General features: G+C 36.8%; 1 protein-coding gene across 9 annotated transcripts in view; it reads right to left on the bottom strand.

The window, feature by feature from the left end:
- TCF4 (transcription factor 4) overlaps positions 1-24,051 on the bottom strand; it is a 353,182-nt gene that overhangs the window by 7,093 nt on the left and 322,038 nt on the right. For 5 of the 9 annotated variants that reach the window (XM_074995760.1, XM_074995764.1, XM_074995761.1 and 2 more), the window contains 4 exons: positions 22,984-23,060; positions 20,532-20,735; positions 3,087-3,222; positions 1,605-1,767 (listed from right to left, as the gene is read on the bottom strand). In XM_074995760.1, coding sequence (XP_074851861.1) covers positions 1,605-1,767; positions 3,087-3,222; positions 20,532-20,735; positions 22,984-23,060 — 580 coding nt within the window. The remainder of the gene's footprint in view (positions 1-1,604; positions 1,768-3,086; positions 3,223-20,531; positions 20,736-22,983; positions 23,061-24,051) is intronic. The other 4 variants (XM_074995762.1, XM_074995769.1, XM_074995768.1 and 1 more) reach the window with 2 other exon arrangements.

The following is a 24,051-nucleotide window of genomic DNA, read 5'->3' as shown; positions in this document are numbered from 1 at the left end:
TCTATGTTTAATTTCTGCATCATTTTATGCAATAAAACCTATTTCTATCCTAAACATAATCACAACAATTTTAACCTGAAAACATATTTCCAGTGATTCAGTGACTAATTCATATTTTCCATTGGTTATGCAAATACATTGGTAAATTTTCAATAGCCCTAAACAACGTGTATTTAAAAGTATAACTAAATAGCAAGAGTAATCTTTTAAAGTTGCAAGGTTCTCAAAAACAAACGTAGCAGTATACAAAAGCTTCAAAGCATATATTAATATGTATAAGTGAGAGCCTACTTGTTAAATCAACAAGAGCTGAGACGATCACCCTGCAGCAGCACAAAGGTGCTTTCTTCTCACCACATAATATGTGGACATGAAAGCACCTCCTATAGATATGATTTTTCAGCGCATCATTTATTACACGAAAACTTCGAGTATCATACTTTTTACTCTGATCGTAACAGATCTGTATGTAATTAATATTTTTTAGAAATCAGTGTGTGCCTGTCTGAGAATAATGAAGTCCTGAATTCTCTGTGCATCTGAACGAGTGTTTCTGGAATACAGATAACTGATTTTATTCACAGCCTCCCCATTTTCATACAGTAGTGACATTCTGAAGGAGAAGTGATAGTCTCAACCTCTGATTTATCTTGTAAAAAACCAAACCAAACCAAACTACACCAGGAGAGGACATAAATTTCAATTCTACTGCTATTCTTAGCTTTGAGATAGAACTATAGGGTTAAAATCACATGCTTGACACTACGTACCAGGTCCCAACACAGAGGCCTGGCGGGCCATTAAATTTACTGTAACAGGAAACTTCTCCTTTATCCTGGTGGCTAGTGCTTTGGGCTTCTATGCCTGTCAGTTACATTCACCAAGGACATAATAGCCAAGATGATAGAAGCCAAGGATTTGCCTTCACTAATGCTTTGCAATATTTTATATCACAAAAGGAACATAATTAGCTCCACTGGCCACCCGAGTATAATCGTGCAGTTTATGGTCATTGATGTCTGCAAGGGATAAGTGTTTGCTTATATATAGATACCAAGCCATTCTTGGAAGTAGGTTGTGATATGAACACTCAGCTAGATAAAGGACTGGTGTAAACAGGCATAGTGTTAGTTCTATGAAGCTATGCTGATTTACATTAAAACAGCATCTGGCCCAATGGATTTACTTAAAAAGGCAAAAGATAAGAGTACAATATGCTAGACATTGGTAAACAGTGATGCAAATGTGATCCCTTTTGAGAACCACACACTGATAAGTGAAAATACATATTTTATTCAAATTTGTAAGCAGAGGCATGGATGAAAACCAATCTGTTAAGAATATTCAAACCTTCTACAAATTCATTATATTGGGGATAATTTACTTAGTGTTCAATTTCATGATTTGAATGGAAATTTAGGAAGTCCTGGAGTACAAGTATCTGAAATGATACTGTTTGTACTTCCAGAGCAATCCTGCAGTTTCCTCTTAGGCTGTGGTTTTACCTGCCAGGAAAAAACTCAAAAGAGTTTTTTTCTGTTCTGTTCACTTCATCAAAATCCAGTAAAGGAATTAAATGAAGCGACACTATTATATACTGTTACCTAGATCTTGACCTAGTAATTGATTTGATATCCTTCTTGTCATCATCTAGTTTCTTGTCCTCAGAAGATTTTGTGTCCTGGAGGTTTTCGTCTCCCTCGTCATCAGATTTGATTTCAGAGCTACCTGAAGATACACTCTGCCCTTGCAGTCCAGTTGGCATACCTAAGGGAAAACACAAAGATTTTCAGTTACCAGTGTAGACGAAAAGGCTGGAATGCATTTTCACATATGCTCCTTTCTAATTCCACCTATCATTGGATCAATTTTCCTGCCTGTTCTTAGACTCCTTTCAACTGACTGGTGCACAAAGGAGTTTCAATAATTCTGAAACCATTTTTCAGCATTGGCTTTGAGGCTCAATACCACTTCACAGTCTTTATGGAAGTGATGGTAATTTCACAAACATCAAACTAAATTGCAATTAAAATCATAATCATGGAAATCACACATCTCAATTTCTGGTTAAGAATCCAAGTGCATATGAGCTATTACACTGACCTTTTTCCCTGAGCAATGATTTAGCAAGAATTAGTATTAAAAGACTGCCCTTCCATCACATCTTCCATTCAGAGATCTGAAGGTGCTTTACAGATTCATTGCCTGTAGCATTCCCATTTTACAGAAGGGAAACTGACACACACTGAGTTTGTGATCTTCACCAGTCTCTCACTTTCAGCCAGTGAGATGGCTGTGTAATAAGACCTAAATTCCGAACTCTCAGGTCTTTGTTTAAACACTAGACAATATTTCTTCTTCTTAAAAAAATTCTTAATATGCCATTCCCTTAAAATAATCAAAATGCCTTAGCCATGATGAATGAGTAAGAGCTTGTAAGCCACCATAAAAGAAATTTTGAGTTGTTTCTTCTCTAGGAATAAAGATAGACCCAAGATGTACTCTAGGTTCAGTTAGTTTCATATGTGTTTTGAAACAATACTGCATCTACACATATTAATTTTACAAAGTCACAAAGCACAACAAATACTGTAATACAATTAAGATCAGTTTGGTATTTTTTCATTAAAAATGATTAAAAATTCGGTAAAACATCTTACCGAATACAATAGGAATTCTGTGTTCAGTGGAAGCTCAGGGTCTTAGGTTTACTCTTTTTGATTGTGCATCCAAAAACATTTTTTAATCTCTCCATTACTTGAGTTATCTTGGTATGAGAACTTGCTGTCCTGCACTAAATTGCTTGAGTGTTTGTAACTGTGATTACAGGAGCACACCACAGACCATGTCTGGATAAATCAAAACTATGTATCATGTTACTCCTCACTCTCTTCTCCCACTCAAGCAGCACTACGGTCTCATAGTGTATTTGAATAATCACTGCTATGCATCAAGTTCCAAGTGGACTCAAGTCCAATCATTGTAGCACACATAATTAAAGTTTTTAAGAGAAGATTTTAATACAAAAATATGAGCAATTCAGAGAGTCACATGGCAGTGTCTTGCAAGTGTTCTGGCGTGCTTACCCCTGTAAGGATCTTGGGGTGGATTTAAATCAGGGGAAGTAGCTGACTGAACTGGCAGCTGTGGAACTGGAACCTGATTTGGCACAAGCGAATGGCTGCCACGCAGACTGACACCATCTTCACGATGGGCTCCAACCTGTAAAGAGAAGAGTCACAGGCTTGAATGTGATGGGTACAGGTGAATATGGATGTAACAAATTCCTCAGACAATGGAGAGAGGCCAAAGAGAAAGGCAGATATTTAACAATAATGTTCCCTGCTGCTTTTTCACTAGAGGGCGCCCATGTACTATATATCAACAGAATATGCAAAACCACTTAACACTCAAGAAGATGCTGTGCAGCACATTTAGTGACAAATATGGCAGAGTAGCTCAGGCAGGTAAAACGTCAAATTGTCTCCCAGGGTGCTGCAGTGGAGCGCACTGATTCGTACCCATCTGTCTTCTATCATGTCCGCCAACAGATCTGACAATTATCTTAATGCCCATATGCTTAATTGTGGGCTTCTCAATTCCCCCATTGCTATCAGAAATCCTACAGGAATTTAAATTTGGCATTCAACTTTCATTTCAAGGGATAAGATTCTCAAGCCTGCCATTTTTTTTCCATAATGCCAGCTAAGCCTCTGACAGTGGAAGCTATGGCAGTATCTGAGACAGCCCCTATTCGGCACAGATATAATAAATATCACCTGGCTTTCCAAAGCTAGCAGCACATTCCAAATTAATGCTCACTGTATTTCATTAACCATAGAGTTCCAAATCCAACAGGGCACAATTCCTGCCAACACCATGGCTCTGGGTAATATACCAATAAAGCTTTTATTAAACACACCAGTAATGCCATCATCTTAGCTGACAGTGCAGACACAATGGAGATACAACCACTATTTTCCACGTGCACTGACTGCTCACTGATGCAATTTATAAACAAAAAATCGTCATATAATTAAATTCAATGGAAGGTGAGGAAGGGCAGTTATTTACTTCTAGAGCAGAATTCTTAGAAGCTTGTATAGACACACTGATTTCCAAGATCCTCTACAGTACAGCACTGGAATTGCAGGGAGCTATATCAAATGTCTTAATTTTAGACTTACTTTAATGTCAAATAATGCCTGAATGGTATAAGCTGATATTTCTACTTGTAACAGTTTTCATTCTGGACATTCTCAGGTGCTGATCCTATCATTAGATGTTTGTCTCCACAAATGATACATTCTGCAGAGAACTCTATGTGATTCTACATTTTCAAAAAAGTATTATCCATGGTTCAGTACTCCTGGAGACTAAGAAGACTTAGGAGTGTTTCTAATCTGACTTACAAGATAATACAGTATAATTGTTACCAGCAAGGCAAGACCACAGGAAGAAACATAAAAGGGAACATTTCCAAAGGGGACTCAAGAAAATCTTTCCCTTGCAGACTAAATGCAGATAATCAAAAAGCCAGCGTAATATAATAGAGATGAAAACACTCCCCTTTTTGAATCATGTCAATTTTTAAAAGATGATATTTTAAGAAGAGACTTTGGAAAATCAGTATATTTATTCACACAATTGGTTACAAGAAAAAAAGATGCATTTAAGTCTAGAGGTATAAAATGCCATCACCACAGGCACAGTGATGCATAGAAGATACAGAAGGTTTCAAGAATCTCAAAGATTCAGCAGAGAGATTTAGTGAGGAACACTGATAAAAAGGGGGTCTTAGGAGCAGCTTCTTATTTGTGAAAGGAGTATACTGTAGCTACACATACATTTTCCTGAAATTGAGAGAATTTAGATTCTGTAAACCATGAAGGATTTTCTGTGATAAATCTGACAAGTGTAGGAATGTGATTTCATGACAACACTTCCACGTGGAAAAGAATCACCTGACTCCTTTTGAGCTACCTGAAGGTGTTCATATACTTCAGTACCCATGTCATTCATTTTAATATGTCTACCTCCTTTTGGCCAAAACATAGCTCACATTAAGTTATCTTGGAAGCTCAAATCCAAGACACAATGATGATGAATGTTCATTTTGACTGAGTACCCCAATGACATAGCCCAGGTGTGAGCAAACTTTTTATGCTGGGCCCCGCTTTTCATCCCTGCAATTAACAGGGGACCCCAACCTGTCTAATATAATGTAAACCAACAGAAATTTTGGTTAAGCGGTATATAAATGTGAATACAGCTACATAAAAGCAGTAACAGATTTCAACATTTTAATGAGATGGGTGAGCCTGAGACCTAGCAGTTGATTATGTCACGCATCCCCTTCCTTGTGAAATTTCATGCCCCTTGGGATGGCATGAAATTGTGTAAGGAGGTGCAACACAATCAGCTGCTGGGTCTCAGGCTTACCCAGGTCATTAAAAATGTTGAACTCTTTTACTGATATTATCCATATGTATTCACATTCACGTACTCATTAATACAGTTTTTACATTCTATATATGTATTTTCTTACATGTGCTCAAAGTTTTTTTTTTTTCATATGAACATAACTGAAATTTTGTTGGTTTCAATTGTATTAGTTTGGGACAGGCCAAGAGGGCTTCTAATTGCAGGGACAAAAAAGTGGGGCCCAACATAAAAAGTTTGCTCACCTCTGACTTAGGCTATATGTCTACACTGCAGGTTTTTTTCCTTGTTCCTTATTTTGATGTGCTAATGTCTAAATAAGTAACATTGGAAAATTGCATTCGCACAGCCACAGCATAGCAAAAGGAACCTTCACATGAGCAGATAAGAGCTGTGCTTTGTTCACACACACATTCCTTTTCCACCTTGGAAAGGGGAGGAGGGATCAGCAAGTCATTCACAGAGCTGGAGCTGTTATTTTGAGGGAAAAGCCATCTTATCTCAAATTATCCTTCTCGGCTTTGTGAATGCCCCCTCCCCCATTATAATTTTTAGAGGGGGTCCTTCCAAATACAAAACCCAGTGTAGTCAAGCCCTCAAGGCCTAAGTTCAATTTTTAGAAGTAATTTTGGCACTTTCAATGACGTTCAATAAAATTCGGGCTCCAAACTCACTTGAATGCTGTAGAAAATTTTACCCAAGGACAATATATTTTACAGATGCATGAAAATGTGCTAATTACTGTTCTGTCGAGGTGCCAATTAGTATTATGGCTACACATACATTATAAGACAAAACTTAGCTAAAACAATAGCAACTATTTATAACAAAAAATTCCCTAACCTCGCTATACATCTATATCAATGGATAATAAGCTTGTAAAACCAAAGGAGGAGGTGAATTTTAGTCAACTGAAATTGAATGAGGATGATTTAGCTGGGGGTTGAACTAAATAACTGCCTGAAGACTCTTCCAATCCTAATCTATGATTGAGAACATTTGGTCACTATATCTCAGACATTTCTACCTATCAGCTGTATGCTAAAGCACATCAGGTGATCTCTACAGCTGTGAGAGAACACAGGGAAAGAAGCAGTGGTTTATTGAACTAGAACCCATTCCACACAAGCCCTTAAAGTTCAAGGGCAACTTTGAACACAGAAAGGAAACAGTCTTTGTTGCATAGGTTTGACTAGCCCTCTTAAGCAGAGGAGCTGCCATATTAGGTACTAGTTGCAATTATAAATAGAAGGGCCTTCAAAGATTGCCATATTTAGACACAATTGCAATAATGATAAAGATGTGGATAACTACAAGAAAGCAAAAAAGCAAGCAAGAAAATCACAATCACTGTATCTTGTGCTGATGGACCCATGTACTCCTTAGCCACCTGGGACTCAAGGACCAAACAAGATTCCAGGAGTATCCTTAAACTGTGAACCTCACTTGCAAATGGTGGGCAATATCCTTATCCAATGAACATATAAGCAACAGATTTGCCCCATGATAGAGTGAATATATGAATCATTCCCTTTGCCAAGGAGTGAAGACACATAAACAAGACAATACTTATCTTTAGAGAATCAAGCTCAGTTTAAGGCTCTATTAATATTTCATTTACTGATCTGTCTTTAAACATACCCAAAATTATACTACTAAACTTTTTAGCATTAAACTCTTTGACTGATGTTCTAGTATCAGGATGGCAGCTGTAGAGAAAACCCACATGGAAAAACAGATATTTGCACCAATATTTCTCTTTGTCTTTCCTAGATTTAAAAAAAAAAATTATGACCTGAAATAATGCTAAATCTGGTTCTCAATGTATTTCCTTGACATTTTATATAAAGTAGCAAGACATACAAATATTTTGCAGATGAAAAACAAATGAAAAATGTGCACTAGAGATGAACAGAGGCTCTAGTATTTTTGTAACTTTTTGTGTTTATTTCCTTATTACAAAACAAAATATATCTAACTGTGACATTTTCCAGCTAAAACAAGAAAGAGAAGTTCTCAGGAGTCTATATCTTGTGTTATTTTGGTGTGTTTGTCTGCCTCTTGATCCATCTGAAGCACAGTACCAACCACATGGGAGTAAGTAGGGATCAAAATCAGATTACTGGACTTTTTAGTGTTAAACTCTATGTTCTAACATCAGGATGGCAACAGTAGATAAAATCAACATGGAAAAAAGATATTTGCACTGTTATTTTTGTTTGTCTTTCCTGGATTTTTTAAAAAAATTATGACCTGAAATAATGCTAAATCTGGTACTCAATATATTTCCTTGACCTTTTATATAAAGTAGGAAGACATATATGTGTGAATGCAAGGCTTTTTTGTTTTGTCTCTTTTGAATATATTTATATTTATGTGGATCTTATGTATAGCCTACCATATAGCAGAAGCCCAGGATTTTGAAAAATATACTGTGAAAGCAGTGCAAAAACCACGATGTCTCAGAAGAACCTAACTATTATGTGAAAACACATGGGCTACATCTACACTAGTAAGATGTTTCAAAAAACCCAGGGCTATTTAAAAAAATCCCATGGATCGTATACACACAAAATGTGTTCTTTCTATATTAAACTGGAAGAATGCCACACTTTTTTCTGGTGGCCCTCTTCCTTTTCCTCTGCCTGATGAGGAAGAGTGCCTTCTTACAAAAGATTCTTTCAGAAAAAAAATGTGTGTAGATTCCCTGGGGGCCCTTTTTTTTTTTTTTTTTTTTGAAAGAGCAGTCCTCATGGTGCAGGACTTTTCAATCCCTGGCCCACTCTTTTGAAAGAGCAGGGGCTGTGTGGACACTCTCTATTGAAAGATTGGATTGATCCACTTTTTTTGTGCGTGGACACACTCTTATCACAAAACTTTTTTTGTAAGAGATCTTCCAGAAGAACTTCTTCCAAAGGATCTCTGTAATGTAAATGTAGCCACTGAGGTGTCTAGAATGGAAGGACTGGTTTACTGGAATTAGAATACAGATTCAACCCTCCCAAAAGAAGGGTGTGTGGCATTTGATTTTTGTTTGTTTGTTTGTTTTCAGATTCATATTTTGATTTCTGTTAAAACTAACATGGAACTCTCTGAAATGCTGAAACTTTATTAACTTTCTAAAATTAGAACTTGATTAAAGGAACATGTTTCAACCTTCGATTTTTTTTAAAAACAACCCATCCTTCCTTCAAAATCGACCAACAGAAACAATTAAACCAATGCATTCTAAATTTTCTGGATAGTTGTAAAACGTAATTATAGTTCATTGACCCACAGGGAAAGCCTTGGGTGCATCACTGAATTCAACGGTTATTATTCTAAGTCGCCCATGATTTGCAGATTTCAAACACTGGCACTTATGAGTTGGGTGGCCTTTGGCAAGTCTCTGTCTTTCTTTGCATTTTATTATATATAGGGTGTTTGATGCAGACTGGCAAATATCATTGGATCATATCATGCTATTAGCTTTTATGCAGAACCCCCACTGGCTTGAAGGGAGGCTCTGCTAAAAACAAGTGGCACAATATGGTTCGTTGTATGTGTCTTGTAGCTATCAACAAGCAATGTCAAAAAAGACATTTACTGTTTTCACTCTCTTTGTTTCCAGGAAGCATTTTTGAAAGTAATTATGCTTCTGTGTTTAAGAGTCCTATTTCATGGATGTGAAAATGTATGAAATTTCATTTGGCAGTTATCCAATCCTTATTAATACTATCTCCTGAGATAAGTGTCTCCAAAACAGGCTTTACACCCAAGCTACTCCTCCACTACCATTATAAAGTGCATAGCATGATTACAGCATTGTCAGTCCAGGAACACCTAGTTAATTGAATTGACATGTAACTACCTAACCTCACCTTCACAAAAGTGTTATTAATAAGTGAATTGTTTTCAACAGGATAGTTTCACCTTAGCTGTCTGTTGAATATGAACAGCTATATTTCTTTGACTTTCAAAATACTGATCTTTAAACAACAGTTGTAGAATCATAGTTTTAATCTTGGAAATAGAACCTAAGCAAAGGTCACACATAAGCCTATATGTGGATATATAGCCAGATTAGATAGATATTTGTTTTTCAGAAAACACAATGAGAAAGGTTGACATATGCTCACTGTAATTAGCTACTCATTGACAAAGAAAACTATTTTGGTATCTTTGAATTGTAATCTCCCCATGAAATATCAATTACACACGATGGTCCAAGAGTGCTAGATTCCCATTTTAATTATCTTGTCAATACCTCCATCATATCGAAAGAAAGGAAACTTATTTTCTTTAAAACAAAGGAAAACTATTTAAAACAAAAGTGTGTCTTTAAACAGTCATACAACCATTACTTTGATTGCTCACAGATAGGCATTTGTAGCTAGCAGGTAGCAGACAAAAGCTGAAAAAGTGCCCTTTTGCTTACAGTTAATTCTTTCCATATTGATAAACAGCACGTCACACAATTCAAGTTAAAAGGGAAAGATTATACAATCTGAAGAGAAATATATAACTTGGAAAGAATTTGACAAATTTCCCTCTGAAAACAAAGATGCAAAGGCAATACTAACAGCTATTTCTAATGCTTACAAATTCAGGAAGTTCAACTAAATGACTCCCCATCTGAGGATCATAGTTACATATTGCAATTAGGAAGAGATTAGTCCAACTAGCTAACGTCATGAACTAATTTAACAAGCAACTACCTTGGTATCTTTATAAATACGATGACCTTGTGTTATCCAATTAGATAAATAAAAACATGTGGCAAGCAAAGTTGTAAGGTGATGCATGTTAACATGTGTTTAATATTGTCAAAATTTATAAGTTTGACAGAAAGCAGATTTGCGTAAAGCCCTTATAAACCTCAACTGCGATATTACAAAGGGAAGAACACAGGCCACTTTGACACAAATGGTCTCTCACACTATGCGCGCATTATTGGTCCAAATTATTCACTCTTATTTTATGGCACTGAAGTCTTTCATCTCCATGCTATACAATAATAATTTCCATATGACCAGTGGCTCAGTGATAAGTAAGATCAAAAGCAAAAAGAAGGATTTTTTTTAAAGATATAAAGAGTGGCATTAAATCAGGAAAAACAACAAAGTTCACCATTTCAAATACAGAAAAAGTACCAAAGAATACTAAGCAACTTTGCATTTTTGCAAGAAAGTCATATGCAAAATCCATTTAATTGTTGAAGTTCAGTATATATGAATACACACACACACCGAGTGCCACGTCTTAAGTAGAGGCAGGAAGGCAGTCCGAATGAAACAGTGGCTTTCATGTTATGTACTGTATCATAGAACGCTGCATGGCACCACTCCATGCATCTTTCTATACTATTTCTGTTCTATTTAATGGAAGTAGGTTTGAGTAATCCAGAGTTTCTGAGGGAATCACAACATTGCTCAATTCTAACACATGAGCTCTACAAAAGGAAGTTGTATTGGCATTACACATTGACTGAAAGTGAAGAGCCAATTTCTCAAACAAATTTTCTTCTAGTGCTGCAAAAATTACAGTGTTAATCTTCATTTCCGAACAGCTGTTAATAATCTGTGATTCTAAGGAAAGGAGACATGTTCTCTTAATTCTTTCTGCCTATAGACACTTAAAGTGCACAATAATTCCACATATTTTAGGTTTTGTTTTTTAGAGACTAATTTAGGTGCTGATCTGATTGGTACAATATGCTCAGTCTCTGTTCATGCTCCAATATAAGTATCCAGCAAGCATTGATACAATGTTCTGGTCCTCCACACTTAAACAGCATTTCTTTTATGCTAGGTGAGGCAATTAAGTATTTTAAAATAAATCAACCAGTTGTTACCTACTACAGAGAGAAGTGGGTTGCTATTGCCACTGGAGTGAAGTCAGTGAATAACCTTATGATTTCTTTCCCATAGGGATGGTTATTCATTTAAGTATTGGATTTTAAATCCAGAGATATGAAAAGGTTCTACAGCTACAGGATGAGGAATATTAACACTTCTTCATTTACATGAGAGTGCAAAACACAGTAAACAAACCAGCAAACTTAAGGGAAGTTTTATTTCCTTTTGATAACATATTCCAGGCTAATAGGAAATACCCTCCAAAAGATTATGCGGCCAAATCAGTCTCTGCTGCTTTCTTTCCCACTTGTTCCCAAGCACCTGCTTTAATAGTGACCTCAGCTCTACACCTCAAGTTTCAGACATTTCACAAAACAGCTTTTTTAAACAAAAGCCAGCTGTTTCTCATCTAGACTACAGGGGAAACAAAAATCAGGGCAGCTTAGAGGAACGTTACCCAAAGACTACCATTCTCCAATAACTTTCACACACACTCGGCTTCACAATAGATCCGTCCATGTGTGGAAACCAAAGAGTTAGCTAATGCTAAATTAAAACTTGGAAACCAAATACTACGATTTTAACAATACACCTAATTAACTCATTTAAAATGAATGAATTGTGTCAGGACAATGTTTTTGAAAAAGGCTGTCATTTTAAATAATTAATGGATTTTTTTTAAATTAGAACCAAGAGTATACTTCAACATGGTTTTAAGAATATGACAGAGACCATCATTTTCACAACATTTTAAATGCGGACCAATTAAAAAGAACATGAATGTTATAGAAAAGGGTTATACTGCTGCTTATTTTACAAGCTTTTAGTCCAATAAGGATGTTTTGTTCATTTTTCTCAATTATTAGGATACTTCTGTTTTTTGTTTTGTTTTTTAATTGCAACTATGATAACAAATTTAGTCATGACAATAAATCTTTAACAAACAAATAAAAAAGCTAAATCTTGTCTTTTAAATAATACCAGGATGCTTAATTCTCTTTGTTTTTGTAAGAATGATGTAATTGAATTACTTCATGAGCTGCTATTTTAATTTCTAGTGAAGGAAAATTCCATAAGTTAATTTGATTTGGATGCTGAGATACAGAGATGTATAAATGAACATATCCTCTTCCTGTGTACTCTTGTGTGAAGCCTGGAAGCAAGATGATGGACTTCTAAGGAGTATCTTAGAAAAAAGTATACCATTTTTTGTCACAATGTTTATAATCAATCCAGTCGTACGCTACTACAAAAGAATACTCTTCTGTTTAAAGGTTAGCATATAAATGCAATTTTACAAAATTGTATGTTAAATGTTAAAAATCTCTCTAAAATCAACATAATCTTTACTATGGTGGGAACTGACCAAACCAAAGCTCATGTACTTGTGAGTGGGAATGGGGAGTGGGAGCAGATAGAATACAAACAAACTAATCCTGGAGTTTCTGTCTTGACTTGGAATTTCCTAACTTTTGTTATTTTCATAATGAACATCCATGAGACATAAATATTACAACCAACTATGAGAATGAGATACTTACTCTCACAATTTCTATACCATTACATACAAATACACTTCCAAATAAACATGTCTTAGAAATAGTGCATATCTGACCACAGAGAACAAACTACACTCTTTTGCTTTGAGTTGTTTTTACATCCTTCGTAAGCCATACTAATGGATCCAACCTTCATTTTAATTACAGGTTGATCCTTCCTAAACCAGAACTCTCTCGTCTGACTACATCCATGATCCAGCATGGTTTTAGTTAGCTGGATGATTACTTATCATGAGTGTGTCCAACTCAGTTGAGAGGGAATGTTTATCTGCTGCACTGGCTTCTGACATGTCTGTTAGAGTTGTGCAACTAAATTTTTGGTTCACTGGCTGAACAACAGAAAAAAAATAGTTTCGGTTTAGTTTTTCACACCTTTTTAAAAATAAAACTGAAGTGAAATTTGAAAGGAAATGAATCAGTTTCAAACTGAACATCTAAATATTTCATTTAAAAATGTCAGAATGAACTGTTTGATTCTCCTTGGAATTTTGTTTCTGACCAAAATAATTTGGCAAATTCAATGAAATTTGCAAAACGGGTCTGTTGACCCAAATTTCCACATTTCAGTGAAAGTTTCAATTGAGAAAAAATTTGCCCAGCTCTTCTGCCTACTGTACACTGGCCTGTTCTGCAATGTGCATATTTTATTACCAAAAAGCTTCAGTGTGCTGATTATATTCAGTGTGATATTCTGTTTTTAGTTCAAAAGTAGTTTATTGGGTATTTATAAAGATAACATTTTGAATCCAGGTCATGGTAATCTGTCTCTCCCACCCATCAATACTTACAAAATTTAATATTCATACTGTGTAATTATGATTAAAAAGTATTATATTTCTTTTCTATAGTAGCTTTTTATTAGTAGTTGTCACAGTGGAAGTCAAGGAAATATTACTTCACAACTCCCTTCAGAAGTATAATTCTGTCCTTTTTGCATTGCATGCAGGATACAAGAAGGTTCTGCCACTCTAATTCAAGAGGAGCAGTGCCTTACTTGGAGAATGGTCCTTTGGTACTATTCCATAGGAGTGAGGTAGAGTGATCTGAAATCACTCAGCACATCAGCCGCAGTGGAAAATGAACCATTCTTTTGACTCTCAGGCTGTGTCTACACTGGCATTCCTCTTCTGAAAATGTAAATGAGGTGCACATTTGCATATCTGACACCTCATTTGCATATTCTTATTTCAAAAGAGCTTCTTTTGAAAGAAGAAAACCAGTGTAGACACTGCTCTTTGGAAAGTAAATCCCATCTTCGAAAGAATCCTTCTTCCCTTTTTTTAAGGGAAGGAGGATTCTTTCGAAAGTGGGGTTTACTTTACAAAGAGCAGTGTCTACACTGGTTTACTTCTTTCGAAAGACGCTCTTTTGAAATAAGAACATGCAAATGAGGTACCAGATATGCCAATTTGTACCTCATTTGCATTTTCAATTTCCCTCATTTGCATACCTCTTTCAAAAGAGGAATGAAAGTGTAGACACAGCCCCAGTGTAAGAAGGATAGGAATGCAGGAGTATGGAGTGCCCATATATTAAACTACTATTCTGTTGCTGCCCTGAGACAATATATGCCAGGTCTGAGGATGTGTTGCTTTTAAATGTATACTACTTACCCCCCTATGAGGGGGAAAATTAGAACAAAGACACCACCAACTGTAGAAATCCAAGGGGACTATTCATGTGTTAAGGCTTTGTTGGATTAGCGCTTTAAGGAAACAGTGCAGTGCTAGACTGAAATACACAAACCTCCAATTAAAAGTGTCATCCATCTCACAAGAAAACAATCACACTGGGCCAAATTTTGCTCTTAGCTCCATTGTTGCAAATCTGGAGCAATTCCACATAAATGAAAGAGGGTGATTCATACTTACAGCAGTGGAGTTGAGAGCAGAATCTGATCCAGCCTCATATTTCTGCCTCAGGAAGAGATTCATCCTAGCCCAAAATAGCATTGAATTGTGGAGGATATCTGATAAGGAAGATCTGCAGGAAACTAACACAAACTCTGGGCTAAATCTCAAGTTACCCTAGCATACTTCAAGTTTGAAACCAACAAATGAAGGTATACAGTGGGCAAAGAAACTTCCACCAGCACATTCTGTACAAGTTTCCGGTCCATACCTCCCACTGCTACTTTATTTACTGCAGCTGGCCAAAGTTTTATAGCCTGTTTCATGTATTAAAATTCAAATGTGGAAAACATTACCAGTATCCTCCTCTTTTTTTTTTTTTTTTTTTTAAATTCCCCCTTCAACTTCCTTTTCAGAATGGAATGTATCAAATGGTCAAAGGCCAGCTTAAGACTGACTCTATTCAAAAACTATTTCCTTTGTTCTTATGTTTTTACTTCAAAATTCATACCAGTTTTCCAAAAGAAATTACTAGGCTTGACTCTTTCACACAAGTTACAGTTTCAGACAGTGACTAATACACTTTGTGCACTAGCAGACTAGGTTTTTTTTTCCCCTTCCGAAAGTTAAATGTGGAGAGAAAAAGATGGAAATTTGCCCTTCTTATTTTTAGAACTAGTCATACTGTCAAAGTGGCAAATATCAGAGAGGTAGCCATTTTAGGCTGTATCTGCAAAAACAATGAGAAGTCCTGTGGCACCTTATAGGCTAACAGATTTTTTGGCACATAGCTTTTGTGAGCAAAGACCCACTTTGTCAGCTACAGATGCTTTCATTTGACTTGCACTGTTAAAGGTATTTTGTTTGAGCACACTCATTGTTTGTGAATTTCAGAAAAGAAGGAAGCAGAAGTATGCCTTCAATTGTAGATATGACAGGGTACCATAAATCATTTCATAATCAAATCAAATTAAATTTTGGAAGAATGCCTACCCTTCCAAAAACAGATACAGAGGAGAAGAAATGCAAGGATCAGATATAACTTAAAAGCTATATGAGCAACTTAATTGTTTGCTATTCTTTTTGTCCTGAATATAACTTCACCTACATCTGGTATTTAAGACATGACTACATATTTATGGAAGAAATGGTCTCTGAAGTGATGCCCTGGGTGCATGTTGCATCGGTTTAACATATGCAAAGTGAACAAAGTTACAAAAATTAAACCCTTTTCTCTTGATTGAGAGCAGATACGCAGAAACAGTTGTAAGTCACAGATCTGGCTTTTAATAAAGCCAGATATTTTCATTAAAAGCAGTATTGTTAAACTTTTTTGGGAGGTGGGGGTGGTGGTGGGGAAGAAAATACTCCACAAACTAAAAATCTTACATTATATGTATCCCAAGTGTATTTAACACATTACCTGAGGCCAAGTTAAATTACAGCCTAGAATTTCCTTTTGTGAATTCCCAGCAACTGCCACACAGAGCAAAATAATGTCTGGGTTCATGATATTTTTACAGAGGAATGGGAGGAAGGATGGATTTAACTGGGATGTTGAAAAGGCACCTTTCTACCTTTTGGAGCCTTGCTGACAGACTTACTTCCAGTCAGCATTTTAGAATCTGTAAATGGCACTATCCTAACTGTGGCTTTTAACAATATGTCACCACGATAGCTCCTTTTGACTTTCATTTTAGGAGGGGGCAGAGCCAACCATCAGACTGACTGCTGCCAGGAGAAACCTATTTTAAATATAGACCAAAATTAAAATGAATAGCAGTAAATTACATTAATATAGAACATTTCATTCCAAATGGTTTATAAACTACTTACAAACAGCAGCACTGATTTATACTTATTAAATTTTACCCAACATACTGTAACCGTAGTCCCCCAAACACCCCATCCTGGGATTTGTTTGGTCAAGAATATGAGGAAAAACCCTTCTTGTACAAAAAAAAGACATGGGATCATTAAGTTTCCCATGGATAACAGGCTCAGCTTTTAAGGTCTCAAGCAGAAATGTGTGTAAGATTACATAAGTAACTTTCTTCAAAGGATCAACTCAAGAGTTGACTCTACCAAGATAGCCTGGGTATTTAGACTCTGACAGGTTACTAGGTCATCCCCTCTATCTGTTACAGTAGGTGATGGTGTCATTTGCTACAGAGACACCAGCAAAGTTAATACGCTTTACAGTGAAAACTTCTTCGTTGATTGCACAGAAACATTACAACATATTGGTTCATCTAGTCCAACAGTCTGTCTTTGACAGCAGCAAGTGGCTAGTACCCAATGGTTTAGAGACCTGGGAATGGAAAACAATGGACTGTCTATAGAGGAATTTTTCCCTACATCCTGTCATTTGTTGGCTTATGCCCTGTGGCATAAGAGTTCACATTTTTTGTAAATATTATATTACTATTATTGAAAGCAATTGTGGATGTTCTAATTATCCATGTAATGTCCATTCCGATTCTGACTGCTGCTAAGTGGTTGGCCTCATTTCATCTTGTAGCAATGAATGTCATAATTATCAATTATCTTAACTTCAGTTTTATTGAATATTTCATTCTTTAATTATATCAAAGGATGAATAGGATTACTAAGTTTACCTTGTTTATTTCTAGCATTTTGTATTCTTTTTAGCCTGTCCTCCCTTATACATGCCCTTTATAAGCAAAACCACTGGGATTGTTTCTTTCTCTCTTCACATGGAAGTCTTCCAATGCTTCCAAACATTTTTGCAGCCTGCCCTTGAATCTCCTCTAGTTCTACTGCATCCTTTTTGAGACAGTGTAACCAGCAGGGAACACACTACTCCAGATGAAAGCATACCAATAACTTATATAAAGGCATTATAACATTTTCAACATTAGTTTCTATCACATTCCTTTTGTCATCTTAACATCTGATTTGCTTTTTTGACCACTGCTACATATTGAGCTGAGATGTCCATAGACCCATTGAGAGTGAGGGCCAATCCTTCTTTCTGAGCGGTTTCCCTTAACAGAGAATTAGCAATGCATATGAGTACTTCAAATGATACCTTCTAATATGAAATACCTTTCACTTGTCAACACTGAATTTCATATGTCATCATGTTGCTCATTAACCCAGCTTAGTTACGTCCCCTTATAGTTCCTTACACTCTTCTCTAGTCTTGACTAATGTAAATTTTTGAATGTGCAAACTAAATCAGCTCCTTCTGTGGAACAGTGATCCACAATATTAATCCTACAGTGGAATACCAGGGTACCAATAGTGTTATCCTTTAATCGTGTTGAAATCTGGCCATTTAATCCTACTCCTCACATTGCTGTCTTTTATCCAGTTTCAAATCTATGAGATCATTTTATTCCTACAAGTAACTGTTCTGTGAGATCATTCATGTGAGAAAGCACAGAAACTTGTAGAATGAGGTCCTTGGTAAACTGGACAATGGAATAATTCAAGTATAGCAAAAGCCTGGTACTCTTAATGTGGAATATCTAACCCAATGTGAAAGATAAGTCAGAAGTGATCATATATGATCCCAATTCACAAAAAGCATGTTAGCACATACTTAAGTCAGTACTTAAATCCCATATCAAGTGTTTTCTTAAAAATGGATGTAATCACTCATATTGCTATGGATATATGTTAACTAAGGCAGAGGTATGAATTAGGCAGTTGTGCAAAACCTACAGGGCCGAAGTCTGTAAAACAATAGTTTCATCAAAATAAGGCCAGGTCTGCACTAGACCAAAAGGTCGATCTAAGATATGTAATTCCAGCTATGACAATCACATAGCTAGAATTGACAAATCCTAGGTTGATTTTTCTGGCCATCTACATAGAGGGAGGTTGATGGGAGAGTTTCTTCCATTGACCTGCCTTACTCTGCATGACAATGAGCAGTACCAGGGCCAACTGTACAGCCCTGACGGTTTGATTTAGTGCATCACCACTAGGCATGCTAAATCAAAACCTGGAAGGTCAACCCTGAAGGAGTTGATCTTCTGATAAGTGGTAAGACCTAAAGATGGGACATAAGTAACTAATCCATGATAGACCCTTTATCACAAAAGGTCACAAAAGATAGTGATGTTGTCAGTGTTGCTAAACTATTTCACAGGTAACCAGAAGACACCAGTTTATACCAGCTTTAGATATTTTAAATTAGGAACATCAGCAGATGTCTGGCCACTAGAACGCCATGACACATAATTGACACAGGCACTAATAAGCTTGAGGTCAAAGGTCAAGTAACCTATGGAAGAAAGATCTGCCAATGACAGCTAGATGAGGAAATATGGATAAGAAAAAAGGGCTAACCACCCTAATGAATATGCATTAAGCACACTGGGGGGGGAAGCATAACACATTATAAAAGATGTATTATGACCTACTTGCCAAGTGGAAGGTATTCTCTTCTTTACCAGACTGCAGTGAGTGTAGTTTTGTTTGTACGATAAATAAAAATTGTTTTTATATAAAGGTCACTGTTATTATTATATATATTATTATTGTTATTATTATTATATAAAGGTTGTCCCTAGTATGCTCTGTGGGATCCACTTCTATTCATAAAATCTCTGCTGTTGTTGATCGTGGGTCTGACCCATCAAGAATTTAAAGCAGGTGCAAACTAGGGACATAAAATCCCACTTTATTGGTTAACTGGTTATATGCTATGTTTAACTGGTTAATTGATTAAAAGGGTTGGGGGAGGGTGGCTAGGGAGCCGCTCCAGCCTAGCTGGGCTGGAGAGGTCCCCCTGCCATACACAGGAGCTGCACCAGCTGGGCTGGAGCGCCCCCATTTGTGGAGTACTAGGGACTGGGCCTGTTTGAGCCCAGCTGGAATATCCCTGCCCACAGCATTACTGTGGATACTGGGTTCTCCAGCAGGGCTGCAACAGACCCTGTTTGCGGTGGGGAGGTGGTGGCGGGGGGGACAACAACACTCCAGCCCCTCCTTGCCCCCAGGTGTGCCAAGGACAATGCTACTCCAGCACAGCTGAAGCACCCCTGCCTGCAGTGGCCTTGTGGGTCTAGAGGAACTCCCTGCTCATAGTGTGTGGGGGCTGTTTTAGCCCATACCCATTAACCAGTTAACTGTTAACACCCCTTCCATTCACATGGGCAGTTAGTTAAATAACACGTAAATATAGAAATGGGTACAGGATGCACTCCTGAATGGGGGCCAATAATTGCAGCCAGATTCCTAACAGGATAGTTTTGAGCAGAAATTTCATAATAAAAATAGGATTTTTTTTTTAAAGGAATAGAATAAGAAGAAGGGAAGAGAGAGAATTCAGGACTTCTGCAGGGCCTCAAAACCAGTGCATTTACACTAATTCAAATTAAAATGGACAGGTAACGAGTAGTAGCGTAGTAAAGGAAAACAACCTGGAAGACTCCACTCTGATATACTTATTGGCATATGGAAAGGAGAGAAAGATGGTATAGTATTCAGACACTTGTCAGCCAACTAAATCTCTCAAGCAATTTTACAAAGGACTTTTAATGAGGCTGGATGTCAGAGTATAGCAGCCTTTTGTCAATGGGTGACTCACACTAGTCAGTTTTAATACATATTAAAGAATACAGTTTTTACTGTCCTGAGCAAAATGTACAGAACAAACATAATATGTGCCCCAAACATATACAGTGTATTCAGAAAAATGCACAACTCCCCAAATTGATTTAATATTTTTGCTATGCACGTGAAAATATCTGCAACATTAGCACAAAGAGCAAGACTCAATATAATCAAAAAGCCTGTGAACCATTTTAGAAATTCTAATTACTTTACTGTTTTTAAACCTGCACTGTCATTTAATCTCCATAGCTTACCATTAGTGAATGTCTATTGGCTGAAAGAAGGCCTGTCCCATATCCTGACCCGAGACCTCCCATTGCTCCATTGTGAGCAGGCCCTATTAATCCATGCATGTCGCTATGACTACCGGGCATGGCTGTTGAAGGCCCCACTGCGTGGTTCCGGAGAACATGAATAGCATCGTCCAGTCTTTCCAAACGGTCTTCAATTCGGCTTTGCTGTTTGTTTATGAAAAACAAATCAAGAGAACCATCAGCAAATGTGAAGGGCCATTTAACATTTGAGACAAAACACACACAGATTAGGTATGCCACATACTGTACTGCGAGTTGGCATGTGTGCGCGCGTGGGGGGTGGGGGAAGATGTGTAACTGAAAACGGTTCCTTTTATTTCTTCCCCTTTTTAACAGAAGTGATATTTTTCTTAGGTAAATAATTAAACTAGCAGTCTAGGGAATTAGAGAGAACTTAACACAAGCACAGCTTTCATTTTCATGGGCAAAACAGGTTCAATGATTCCTCATGAACATAAATTGTTACTGTACATATGTTGCCCTCCATGATTTTTGGAAAAAATTAATGTTACCTTAAGCAAAAAAAAGAATATACATCTAACTTTTGTCAATGTCTTACAGAGCCTATTCTCCCTATGTAATCAATGAATTGAGAACAAAAAAATCACAAAGAATATAGTAAGGCCATATAGTCCTATCTCTACAATAACAGAAATGTTCCATATATCTATATCCTGAAACTACTTTCAAAGCATTGCTGGTAAAAGTAGTAACGAATACACTTCCTTACAAACTTAGAGCTCTGCAGCCTGTACAAGATGTGAAAAAGATTACAAAACAGAGATACACTGAACTTAGTGCTGGCAGCATTTCTTATAATTTTCCTTCTTTGTTGTAATATAATTCATACCTTTCTAAAACAAAAGCTTACACTCAAACTCCCTCCAGGAGACAGAGCAGCACCATGCGACCACTAAAATTCTGCCTAAATCTGAACCATAAAAAGTAGTGGTGCTGACTTTAGAGAAATCTGACCACTGCTTTACTGGATTCCTTTCTTCTGATATTTTTTGTTTAAGAAAAAGGGAGCCATGTTGCTGGCAAGTATAGGAAGAGGAAAAACAATGGACTCAGGAATGATACATTGCTTTTACGCTGTGTAGCTTCCCCCATCCAAGTAGTCCATAGTATTTTATAAATATAAGGATTATCTTCATTTCACATATGGGGAAACTGAGGCACACATGGTGAACTATTTCCCAAGACAAATCAAGGACAGATTTGGGACAGAACTCTGATCTAACTACTAGGTCACACTGCTTCTAGTGGCGCATATAATATCTGATCAGGAAATGCCTAAAATCTCTTATTCTTCAGAAAGATACTGGAGAGAAAGGTGAAAGGGCCAGCCCCTCATCACTGGGTAATTTATTGCTACCAAAAATAATTCTAAACTTACTACATATCTCTGGAGTGCACAGACTACAAAAACACTGCCATTCCATGCACACACCTACATACCACAGCAATCTGGGATAAGCTAGAAAGCATTTGACCATGAATCCATGACACTTGTATCTGTATTGGGCAGGTGACTGCAATCCTTGCTAATTCAGGGAAAATTCCCATTAAAATCAGATGGACTTTTCCATGATTCAGTATTACATGATTATTAGTCTTGTCATTAGAAAGGCTCTGCTTTTTATACTAAGACATATCATTATCTACGTAGCACCTAAAAGGCGGTAGTGTTCTACAGAAATAAGGTGAGACCACTTCTTCCTTCCTATCTAGGCAGACAACAAACAGAAAAAATGGGGAAAAGAATTTAGACTTTATAAAAACCTTGCCCATTTATCCCTAATATGTTTCCAGCCAGGCCCCAACGCTTAGCTAATCTTTCCATGTAAAACGCCTTATTTATTATCTTCTCTCTTGTCCTAACCATAACTACTACCACAAATCTAGCCAATTTATCACCATATTAAGTCTACAATACCTTGAAACAAGCCAAATATAATCCATAAACATTTTTCGACCATCTACTGTATTTTCCCTCCTTAAAAAAAAGTACTCACACTCATAACATTCACACCTGGCCTGTGGTAACCACTTACTTTTCTCTCCACTATCTCTTCAAGCAAACCTGCTTATAAGTAAATTCCTACCTTTTTTGCAATTAACTTTCTTCATTCTGGAATGTTTCAACAACACATTCTCTCTTTAAATGGTCAACCACGACATCCTAGTCAGTAGCAGTTAACATCAAAATATTGCAAATCGAAGGATTGAGCCCACATGTTACTAAATTAGCAATGATTATATAGGGTAAGAAAACACAAGGGACAGTAATCACTAACAAAATGCAAACCTGTGTGAGAAGTGTGGATGAGAAATGGAAAGAACAGCATGGAAAATACTGAGGCAGAGGAGGTCTCTAATCAAAACATACCAAAGAGTGTAAGGGACCTTCATAATTGGGAGATGATGATGCTTGCCCTCCATTTCTAGACCAAACAGCTGTGCCTGCTAATAGTAAAATGGGAATTACCATTAGAACTATGCAAACAAAAATGTCTTTCAAACTTTCTGGACGGTTTTGTAGACATGTAAATGCTGTTTTCCAGATAGACTATCGGGCAGACATATGGACAACTTCCAAAATATACATGGATGAAAAAAAGGTATTTTGTAGTGAAGCATGTAGACGCAGGCCACAAAGTTGCCCCAGGCTGCTTTCTAAAATAGAGGTTTTCATTGACTCCACAGCTGTACCTAACAGAGGCTCTAGCAGAAGGAAATGTCTCACTGCTAAAGGGAGAAACAGCATTTTCAGAAGTGCTAAGAGGGGATTGCTAGACTTCTATGTAAATCCAATACATACTATCCCATTATTCTGGCTGTGGTGTAAGACATATTTGATGCTGTGTAACAAATCTTGTAATAAGGGTTTTATTTTGAGGAAACAGAATTGAAAACAAGGTACTATATGAATCTCTAACTCATAATTCAGTGAAACCTTGCCATTCTATTGATATGTTCATTTAACTGTTAAAATGTACACTTTCGTCAAAGCAGATGATTTCATTTTGCACTTACAGCAAAACTCTTGGTTTATATTTATTTACCTCTAGAGAACCAAACCTCTCTCTACTGAAGGTTTAAGCGTAAACTATATAAAGCCTCAGCTTTGCAGTATCATTTCTTTTAAACAAAGATGTGTCACTATTAAAGGGGCATCCCCAGTTTGGAGGACAGAAATACTGATTCAAATACTATCTAATGCAGGTTGTGCTTATGGTACTACAATCAAATGATTTTTAATGCTAGTTCTGTGTCTGAAATATACAATCTTCTGAAAGAAGCTGGGGAATTCAAGGTGTAGCCAGTAGGGTTTTAATCTTAAAAGTGAAGTTAAGTGCTTTTTCTTTTTCTTTTTCTTTTTTTTGCTTTAGAAGGGCAAGCCAGGAATTCCCTTTTCCATCTATGTGAGGGATAATTTTTTATGTGCACCAAGGCA

Source organism: Carettochelys insculpta, chromosome 5, assembly GCF_033958435.1.
Source record: "Carettochelys insculpta isolate YL-2023 chromosome 5, ASM3395843v1, whole genome shotgun sequence".
NCBI lineage: Eukaryota > Metazoa > Chordata > Testudines > Carettochelyidae > Carettochelys > Carettochelys insculpta.
This window is presented reverse-complemented; position numbering and strand designations above follow the sequence as displayed.